The sequence below is a fragment of the Maniola jurtina genome, chromosome 7 (assembly GCF_905333055.1).
Source record: "Maniola jurtina chromosome 7, ilManJurt1.1, whole genome shotgun sequence".
NCBI lineage: Eukaryota > Metazoa > Arthropoda > Insecta > Lepidoptera > Nymphalidae > Maniola > Maniola jurtina.
The window spans coordinates 9,052,851-9,063,251 of record NC_060035.1 but is presented as its reverse complement, the minus strand read 5'-3'; the positions used below and the strand labels follow the sequence as shown (position 1 = coordinate 9,063,251).

The following is a 10,401-nucleotide window of genomic DNA, read 5'->3' as shown; positions in this document are numbered from 1 at the left end:
TTTATGAAATGTCATGCTGTGTGGTGTTGCAAAGAGTTAAGAGGACTTCGTCTGTGTTGGTGTTAGCTGGAGCGCGTGCTCTGCCTTTTTGGAGTGTTTTTTTATTAAAACCGACGGAAACTAAAGGGGGTGCCGTGCGTGTGTCGCCGAGCGCCGGTACAGACGGGGTCCATTACTATAGTTTAATTAACTTGTTACAAATTACTACAAACTTGACATTTGCTAATCTTTGTAAAGCCAGACGAGAGAGAGAAAAAAAAAGAGCTCAGAGGTACTCTGTGGATCTTTGTGTATGGTGTAAAAAGTTGGTTTTCAAATCAATTTTTCAATAATTTCAGTTTAGTTCTGCAAAAAGTACTTTTTAAATAGTAAGTACAGCATTTAAATATTGTAAATTAGAATTGTATTTACAATTGCAGTCACAATATTTAAGACTGTAATTCAAAATCAATGATGAGAATTCTGTCTATTAACCTTACAAAATGCCGGCGCATTATTTATGCTGATTCATATAAAATTATTATAAACAGACTTTTAAAGAGGCTTTCATCAGGAAACTGTGAGACAAAACTTGTCCAACCGATTAAACTAGTTAAGGGTCTGTATCACTTGTATTTTTCTCTAATTGTATAGTTATAGAATTCTTGTACTTACGTACCTACATGACTCTCTACGGGTACCTACTTTATGGGTGCCTGATGAAAGTTTCATGATCCTCGTTACTGGGATCCCGAGACTAAAAATTCCTTCATCAATTCATATTTGGGATTTTTTGGGATAAAATGCTATGTGCTCCTTTCTTCTTCAACTCTCTGATAACATATAATAAAAATTAGAATAATACAATATTTAAATAAAGCTGCAGTACCATTCATAAAGATAATAAGAAAAGGGCAGATAACTTGTGTGGTTAAATTTAAAAAAAGTCACTACTTTGTCAATGCTAACTATGATTTATATTTATACTGTTTTTGTTCAATATGTGACATTATATCAATATAATTTTCAGCGATGGAGGACAAGTCAATTTTCCTTTTGCCGAACAGCCAAAGGTTTGTTGAGCTGGATAGCTCTCAAGCATTTACAAATTTATCCAAAGAGGAAAAACTGTATGCTCACTATCTAAGTCAGGTAAGACAATATAATTTTTTAAACAACTAAGTACCTAATCAAGAAATTGATTAATGACAAGTTTAATGTATAGAAATAGAAAAGTTTCAATACAAAGCTTCTGTAGCATTGTTATGCTGTCACCCCGGATAGTAAATTCAAGTAAAATAAAAATTTCATTTCATTTATTTTTAAATTAATTTTGTTTATTCAGTGGCATATAAGTCCTTGACTGCAATATCACCTGATAGTAAGTGTAGATGCAGTTTGAAATTGACATAATGGATGGTGTAACCTGGAATTGATTTCTATTTACAGGCTGCCTGGAATGGTGGACTTATTGTGCTCCTTCAAACAAGTCCAGAATCTCCAAAGATCTTCTCACTTTTGCACAGAATATTCATTGCAGAGGCTCTAGAAGATTTAAAAAAATCGTCCATTGCAGCAGGAGTTTCAGAAGATGATTTTCAGGTAGTCACAAAAATGTGAAACTGTGTTTGTTTGTTGTGTTGACCATCAATCGTGCTGCAATGCAGTTATGGATCGACATGATTTTTTACAGTTACTTTTTATCCCAGACAATCAAAGAGTTCAGAGTCCATGGGATTTTGAAATATCGATGTGGGCAAAGTTATTATTTGAGTCATGTTTGTTTTAAAAATAACAATGGCACAATTTTATTTGAGAAATTACTAGATAAACTTGATAGTAAAACCACACTTCCCTAGTAGATAGCAGAATTTATTTTTGTGGTTAGATTGTGTGTTTCAATAATTATGAATTATGATGTCTTATTTAAGTAACAATCATGTTATACTTTATTACACCACAATGTACATGTAATGTATTTATAATGAGATGAACATCAAAGTCAAATCTATTAAGCCTGCATTGCATCATGACATGATTTTAATTTTATTTTCTAGGCATTTTTGGTATATGCTGGAGGACTATTTGCTAACAGCGGTAATTATAAAGGATTTGGAGACACAAAATTTATCCCAAATCTCTCAAAAGAGTCTTTTGAACTGATAGTGAAAGCTTCAAAAGCTTATGAAAATGATGGAACACATATCACCAAGTTGTGGGAAAATACAAAGAATTTGATGTACAGCATCGCACCTAGATTAACTAGTCTTGGCTTAGCCAATAAAGTAAGTGTTGTTCCTATTTGTCATCCTTTTTTATAGGTTACTTTGTTTGTATGTTGTCATCCTGTTTAAATTGGTAACTGATTTTTTGGCTCCTTCGAATTGCTCGATTTTTTCGATTGTTCCAATTGAAATGCATAGACACATGTGGTTTTGGTTTGGAAAGATGATTATGATTTCATTGAGCATCTCTGACGATGGAGGTGGGAAGTTTACATTGGAAATCTGCTGGTATGTAGCAGAATAATTGAATTTTGACTCATTTGTTTTATTTCACAAGTACTTTTTGAAATCATAATGAAAAGAGTCTGATGGAGATGGAATGCATGCACTGGAACTCATATAAATAATTCATTGATGGCATATAATGAATAGGCTAGTTGTATTTGGAGTTAAATGTTTTGTTTCCTTATGTAAGTTTTTGTTCTTTCTACTAACAAAACTTCAAAAAACTATTTTACTTTATCTTATTTACTAACGGTTTGCCTCTTTTAAGGGTATCACAACATATTTCTCAAGCAACTGTACTGAAGAGGATTCAACTCTTGTAAACGACTGGATGAAAACGAAACGCATTGAGGCATACAATTGTCGAACTTTCAAAACCGTCGACGATGATGGCCGTTAGTATAGTTACAGTGTTTATTTGATTAAGGTCCGGTCTTTAGATTTACGACTAAGCCGACCCATCACACGAAAAAATTCATCACTTATTGTAAATTAAAAGCTCCCGTCGCGCGGAGTTCGTGTTTGTTTGGGCTAATTTCAGAAATCACTGTATTTTTTTTCATTTTCACCAGTAGAAAGAGGGATTATCTATGTCTATAGGTTATAAACTTGTAATTAATGAAAATTTTGCGAAAATAAGCTATCGCTACGATAATAGTCATTTTATTGTGGATTAAGTTTGAAAAACGTCACCCGTGTGAGCCAGGGCGGGTCGCTAGTTTAACATGAACATCTGTATGGTGTATTACAATTTTTTTTTTTTTTTAATCTTTTTGTATTTTTATTGAAAGAAAATCATAATATCTAATTTATCAATTTTATATAAAATCCATGCTAAAATATAATAAATGTAAAAGTCGTGGTCATCAGCTATTAGGGTTTTTATACCCTATCCTGCTACTATGTATTATGTGGCAGGATAAAAAGGCACAATTTGTTGAATTTTCTGTATAATACATTAAAACACATTTTGTTTTAGTACCCTTGTACACAATCCACCTCGCCAGTGTTGAAAAAAGTTCTAAACCACCACTCACTATGGATAAGGAGAAATATAAAAACGCATACTTCCAAGTGACGCGCGGGGACTACGCGCCGTTGCTCAGTTTAGTGAATGAGAACCTCAGTAAAGCTATAGAGTATGTGGCCAATAGTAATGAGAGGAACATGCTCAAACATTATATAAATAGCTTCAAGGAAGGTGACTTGAGTGAACATAAGGAGGGGAGTAGATATTGGATCAAGGATAAAGGGCCGATAATAGAAACGTTAGTAAATCAAGTTCTTCCTAGCATGTCATTATGTGTCCCGTCTGTTCAGACCCATCAAAGGGTACTTCAGGTTTTTTAAAAGTCTTAGTTTTAGCTGATTAGTTAAGTTCATATTGCTATGGTTACCTTTGTTGCAGGCGGTCACACAGTAATAAGTCTAAATAAATACCCAATTAATAGAAATTGAGAATCTTCTCTCCTTTTTAAGATGGTTAAACATTTATTAGCAATAATAAAAAAATAATAATAGTAGGGCACAAAATTAAAGTGGCCAAATTTCACATCTAGATATCAAGGATTTATAGAAACCTATCGAGACCCGAGCGGGCAAAGAGCCGAGTTCGAGGGGTTCGTAGCCATGGTCAACAAGGAAATGTCCAAGAAGTTTGGCCTGTTGGTAGACGGCGCAGAAGGGTTCATCAAGCTGCTGCCTTGGGGAGAAGACCTGGAAAAGGACTCTTTCCTTCGACCAGATTTCACTAGCTTAGATGTTCTTACATTCTCTGGTAGTGGAATTCCAGCAGGCATCAATATACCTAATTGTGAGTTCATTAAAAATCGGGATATCTCTATACTTTAACTACTTACTATTTTTTAATTTTTTAACTACTCTTTGGATACAATAATAATAATTATTTATTTTGTAATAATAATTTTCTTTTAAAGATTAACCTGTGTGCCCTTTGGCAAGCACCTCGTCCAAACTCTTTCACTCTTCTCTTTTTGTTGCTTTTCTTGTTTGCAGAATTGAAACTTTACCACTACTTACTATAAGTTTAATTTATTTTTTGTTAAAAATTTCATTTTGTATGATTTACATGAAGTTTATGTTTCTAGATGATGAAATTCGGCAGAACGAGGGCTTTAAGAATGTATCCCTCGGGAACGTAATCCCGGCCGCGTACAAGGAGTCCGTTATCCCCTTCCTCAGCGACGCGGACAAGCAGCTGCTCGAGAAGTATCGTGTGCCTGCGTTTGAGGTAACTTAGTTTGTTCTAGACGATAAAATTTTGTAGAAAAAGATAGCATTATTTGTAATCCTGCCGAATCACCACCAATGAAAACAACTATTAAAATTATTATATGATTTTTAACTATATATATATGCATCAGCATGATAAAAATTTCTTTTTGGTCCTTCTCAATAAACAAGTAAGTTTGTATCAGTAAGTAGACTCATTTGACTATTCAAAGGCGGTTGGGGAAAGCTTTATTACATAAATAATCAAAACCGGTTCATTGAATTTTGAAATAATCGAAAGTAAAAGTAATTGTGAACAGTGATACAGGTTGAAAACAAAACTTTCTTCCTTTTTGAAGTTGTTTAAATGAGTTTGTAGTTATTGTATTTTATTTTTAGGTACAAGTAGGTCTTCACGAGCTGCTGGGTCACGGCAGCGGCAAGCTGTTGCGACAAAACGCAGACGGAACCTTTAACTTTGATAAGGACAAAGTCAAGAACCCGCTTACAGGTAACTTCATTTACACAAGTACATTTGATTACGTAATCCCACTTCTGACGTTGCAGATAGTTCGTCGTACGGCCTAAATCACTAGTGTTTGTTTCTCGGTTTGTCCTTCAATCACTTCACAATGGAGCAACGTGATTTATTGCATAGTTATAGTTGAAGACCTGGACAATGATATGGACTACTTTTTATCCCGGAAAATCATAGTGTTCCCCAGGGGTTTTTAAAAACCGGCCTTAACGATGCCTTGTAGTACGATGGTAGAAAGGTGAAGGAGGAACCAGGTCAAAGAGCTCTTGTGCACACTCCGAAATATATTTAGTTGTTATCGTAGTATATCATAGTATACTATAGTATATCGAGTTGTTATATAAAGTGTTATATATTTGTAGTGTAATAAGTGTTATTGTGCAATATAGCGGTAGTAGTATTGTATGTTATATAAAGTGTACCACAATTACTATGTGTCGTAGGCAAACCAATCGAGTCGTGGTACAGTGAAGGAGAAACCTACGACAGCAAGTTCACGACGCTCGGCTCCGCCTTCGAGGAGTGTCGAGCTGAAGCGGTCGGTCTGTACCTCTCGCTACAACCAGAAATATTGAAGTAAGAATCTTTCAATCAGTCAATGAAATCTTTTTTTAAATATGGTAATATTGTGCACTTCTTGGAAGGAAGTAGGAGGGGCCAATCTTATTAATTTTCGTGTACAATATTGTATAGTACAATATAATACAATTAATATAGCTTGTCCAATTTGAAATGACGCGCACCAAGTCGCTTCATAGAAGAAACAAGAAAGGTGAAGACGTATTAGTAATTCATTAACGATAGTTAGAACGCTAAAATTGTAACGTTTGTCGTATAACAGACTGTTCGGCTACACGGGTGAAGAAGCGCAGAACGTTATATACGTGAACTGGCTCAGCCTGCTGTGGAACGGCGCCGCCAAGGCCACCGAGATGTACCAGCCCTCCACCGACACCTGGCTCCAGGTAATAGCTAAATGCGTTCAGGAACGCAAGACTGACACCGTACTATGACAATATGTACAGATGAATATGACAATCGCAATCTGTCTTATTATTGGCTAAAATGCATATATTCAAATATACAATTAATTGTGTTAAAAATTAAAATATTACATTACCTTATATGGGTGCTGAGATGTTGCTAATATCAATAAATTTTTAAACCAGTTTTTATTTCACTTCATTGCTGATTCAATGTGATTGTGAGTTTGTGACAAACCAGCTCTAGTGAATTAGTTTAGTGAATTCGTACGCACAGTATTCGTACGTTTATGTACGATACAAAGTCGCATCCACAGTGTGGTTATTGGTTAACCTTGGGACTTTAAAGTTGCATCATATAAAGTTAGCAATATCAATCAGAGTAAACAAAGGTCTAACGTCAGTACGTTTATGCTTGCAGAAATTATAATCTATACTAATATTATAAATGTGGAAGTGTGTCTGTCTGTCTGCTAGCTTTTCACGGCCCACCAGTCTAACCGACTTTGATGGGTAGAGAGTTAGCTTTTATCCCAGGGAGGGACATAGACTACTTTTTATCCCGGTAAATCAAAGTGATCCCACAGTATTTTTGAAGGCCCATCCGTTTATCCGATTTGTATGAACTTTGGTACAGAGGTAGCTTGCATCCCGGAAATTGATATAGGCAACTGTTATCCCGGAAAATCGAAGTGTTCCCACGGGATTTTTAATAAACCTAAATCCACGTGGACGCAGTCGCGGGCATCGTCTAGTTATTCTATATCAATGCTTGCAGGCGCACGCGAGGGCACGATTCGTATTGATGCGGCTGTTGGAACTGGAAGGCGACGGCCTGCTCACCGTCACCGAAGTGGAGCCCGGCAAAAATCTCCTGCTCACTCTGGACAGGACGCGGCTCGCTACCGACGGGAAGAGGATTATTGGTAAATGCTTTGATGATACTGAAGTTAGACGGTAAATGGTATGGGAGTGGTACCCTGGTACCTTGAGTTTAAGAAGAGATGCAGGGGTGTCAGCTGCACATTGAAACGGCTATGTTTATAGGGATTGAATTGTGGTCCACATACCGACACTAGATGGCGCCACAGCTATCTTCAGCCACAATGACACCTGAATCGCACAAAAAACTACGGAGCAGTAGGATACAATATAGTATTATACAAGTTCCTAGATACAACAGTCCGACAAATTGGGCCCCCGGGCATAACACTAGCTCGGAGGAAGATCCTTCTACTGTTACATTCGACTCTATATCACTCTGCTCGATTGCGGGAAAACGGCATCGTTGCGATTGGCTGAATTTATGGTATTCTTGTTGCAATAATACAGAATAGTCAATAGTGAGCGAGCATCAACCAATCAGAGATGATTGTGATCGTGACATTGTAGCTGTCATTCTTCCGCAATCGAGCCGCTGTTATCGTACAGGGCCATAAAAATGCCGATTAGTGTACCTATTGAATTATATTTTGTATATATTTTTATTTCAGGTGATTTCCTAGTGAAATTACAGAGCATAAAGTCGACGGGCGACGTGGCGGCCGGCGAGCGCCTGTTCGCCACGTACAGCCGGCTCGGCGAGCCGTGGCGCCGCTGGCGCGACATCGTCATGCTGCACAAGCAGCCACGAAACATCTTCGTGCAACCCAACACTGTGCATAAAGGTACTACTGCTTAGCCCCGAGTCCCTCGCGTCCTGGGTTCGGTCCTCCTGTTTTATGCCATGTGGTCCAAGACGTAAAAATGATAATTTTAAATTTTCGGTTTAGCGCCATTTAATAACACGAATTTAGGGGCCCTAAGCCAAGAATTGGCAGGCCCTAGCCGGCGAATTACGGGCTTAAAGATCGACACGGGCAGTAAGTTTCCCTGCGCCTCAACGAAGCCACGCCTCGAGGCCGTACACCCGTCTGGCCTTCAGCCATAGATAAGACCGCCATGCGTCTGTTTATGTGTCACAGCTATAAAAACCTATAAATTAAATAACTATTGTGTGACTGTGGTATATAGCAAGCCAAACCTCTGGAAACAGCAAGTTTTTCGCTCTCTTATAAAGTAGCTAATTTTGAAGTCTTGACACCCACTTCACTATAGTCATTACCTAACACCACACTCATTTATTCCCAGGAGATAACGTGGAGCTGAAACGTTACCCGGCGAGCGCAGAAGGCATGGTCGCAGCGTACGTGGAGCGCTTCCCCAGCGCGCGCGTGGACGACATCCTCGAGCAACTGGCGGAGGCCGACCACAAGTACTTCGCGGACTTGCAACAGCTTGCTGAATGAACATACCACCTCGTATAGTTCTAATTAAAATTGCCATTTTTAAAAATAAAATGCATAGTATTTTATATCGAGATTTTTGTGTTTTATTTAATTGATAATACTCGACAGAGATCGAGAAAGAGGCACGCACGTTTGAAATTCTGGAAGATGAAGCTTGTACAACACGTACAGTTAAAATTACGGCGTTTGACAGCTCGTAGCCGGTTCCACCATCAACAGTCGCAGCGAAATGGCATAAAACATCTCGAGCGAGATTTTCATTAAGGTGGAAGCGACGGGCCTGCCCGCGAAATTCAAATTAAATTTGGTTTATCGTATTTTTTAAACTAATACGACAACGTAGGCTTATGGCATTTTCAGTTGAGACAATGGCAGTATCATCCTCACAGGTTTATATAAAAATCTTTACTTGAAAGGGTCCAGGTTAAAAAATTAGCTGTAGTATCGACTAATGTGTCAGAATTAGTCGATACTACAGCAAATTTTTTAACCTGGACTCTTTCAAGTAAAGATTTTTATGTAAACCTGTGAGGATGATACTGCCATTGTCGCAATTGAAAATGTCATAAGCCTACGTTGTCGTATTAGTTTAAAAAATGCGAAAAACCAAATTTAATTTGAATTTCGCGGGCAGGCCCGTCTCATGACCCTTAAATAAATCTAGTGAAATCATAGAATAAATACTACGAAACGATTCGGACAAAAAGGCATCTAGAAGCTTTCGCAACGTAGTCCAGCCAAGTTGGATTCGGTGGCGGACCTCTTTCTCGAATAAAATGTAACAGTTTAAAATTAGCAAAAATGTATTCTTTCACTTCACATCAATACACCAATGATGCGTTACTATGCCTGCCGTAAAGCCCGTGAGACCGGCAGAGAGTGCAACAGGCGATGTTCTGTTCCCCAATTTATTACCATGCGAGCAATGAGTCTGCTACAGATATATTGCGCAGTTATTTTGTACCCTTGTGATTTGAACTATGAATTACCTAGTCCGTTATATTAATTGTTAATATTATAGAAAAAAACATTAGAGAAATAAAACAACACTTTTTTCAACTATAATTTATTCACATTCAATACAAAACATGTGTGATAGCAATTGAAATAATATTCAAAACAGTTCATATATAACTACTATTACAAAATATTATTAATCACCACACACTAATAAATAATAATAATAATCATTACAATTCTTACCTAGGTAGTGATAAAAATTAATAAATAAATAATAATGAAATAAAATACAAATATGAGTCGTGATAATATTATTGCTTTACAGACGTCTTATACGGACTAGTTTTTCACTGACGTAATTATTATTAATTAAAGATGTGATAATGGCAACAAATGAAAAACAGCAACTATTTCACTTAAAATACTGTTTGTTTTTAACAAAATATATTCTTTTCACTCAAAAACATGCTATTTATAAAATGTAAACGTACATCGTAAATGTGACTGTAACCTTCTATAAATATACGAATTATTCCTAAGAAAACCTTCAACTAAGCACCATTCTATTCGATTACTGTTTCAATTCGACTAAACAGTCAATACTATCTGGTTATAAAAACATTTAAACTTAAGATGTGACTTAGTTTACCAACAATCGATAATATATAAAATAATCAAAAGTCAAAACTAAAATTAGACATAATTGAGTTAAAACTTTTGTGCAAAAACACTAAAACTTGTGTCATTTTCCTTTTAATGAACTAGAATATCAAATCCAGTTTATGTAAGCAAGGCACATAAGATCAATTCACATTAAAAGTTAAAAAAAATATGTTTACTTGCAAAGTATATGTATTTGTTCTTTAAAAAATAACAAATCCAGTCGCTAATTTTGATTTGACCAATTACAT

The 10,401-nt window shown here is 36.5% G+C and overlaps 1 protein-coding gene across 3 annotated transcripts; it reads left to right on the top strand.

The window, feature by feature from the left end:
* The first annotated feature begins 246 nt into the window (after positions 1-246).
* On the top strand, positions 247-8,599 carry LOC123867165 (dipeptidyl peptidase 3). 3 transcript variants are annotated; one of them, XM_045909074.1, is made up of 14 exons: positions 247-368; positions 1,010-1,131; positions 1,429-1,581; positions 2,037-2,264; positions 2,758-2,884; positions 3,469-3,757; positions 4,049-4,302; positions 4,598-4,740; positions 5,121-5,232; positions 5,703-5,835; positions 6,101-6,224; positions 7,021-7,168; positions 7,736-7,909; positions 8,373-8,599. In XM_045909074.1, exons 2-14 carry the CDS (start codon positions 1,012-1,014, stop codon positions 8,528-8,530), a joined length of 2,163 nt encoding a protein of 720 aa, XP_045765030.1. In that variant the 5' UTR covers positions 247-368; positions 1,010-1,011; the 3' UTR covers positions 8,531-8,599. The 3 variants fall into 3 exon arrangements, with proteins under 3 accessions (XP_045765030.1, XP_045765031.1, XP_045765029.1); XM_045909075.1 differs by having other exon boundaries at positions 291-361; positions 994-1,131; XM_045909073.1 differs by lacking the exon at positions 247-368 and adding an exon at positions 396-598.
* Positions 8,600-10,401: the final 1,802 nt, after the last annotated feature.

Bases quoted from the DNA above. Each gene is read 5' to 3' on its own strand.
- LOC123867165 (XM_045909073.1), top strand. From the start codon at position 451: ATGATGAGAATTCTGTCTATTAACCTTACAAAATGCCGGCGCATTATT. The intron at 1,132-1,428 runs GTAAGACAATAT...TTCTATTTACAG, and splicing joins ATGCTCACTATCTAAGTCAG to GCTGCCTGGAATGGTGGACT. The intron at 4,303-4,597 runs GTGAGTTCATTA...TTATGTTTCTAG, and splicing joins AGGCATCAATATACCTAATT to ATGATGAAATTCGGCAGAAC.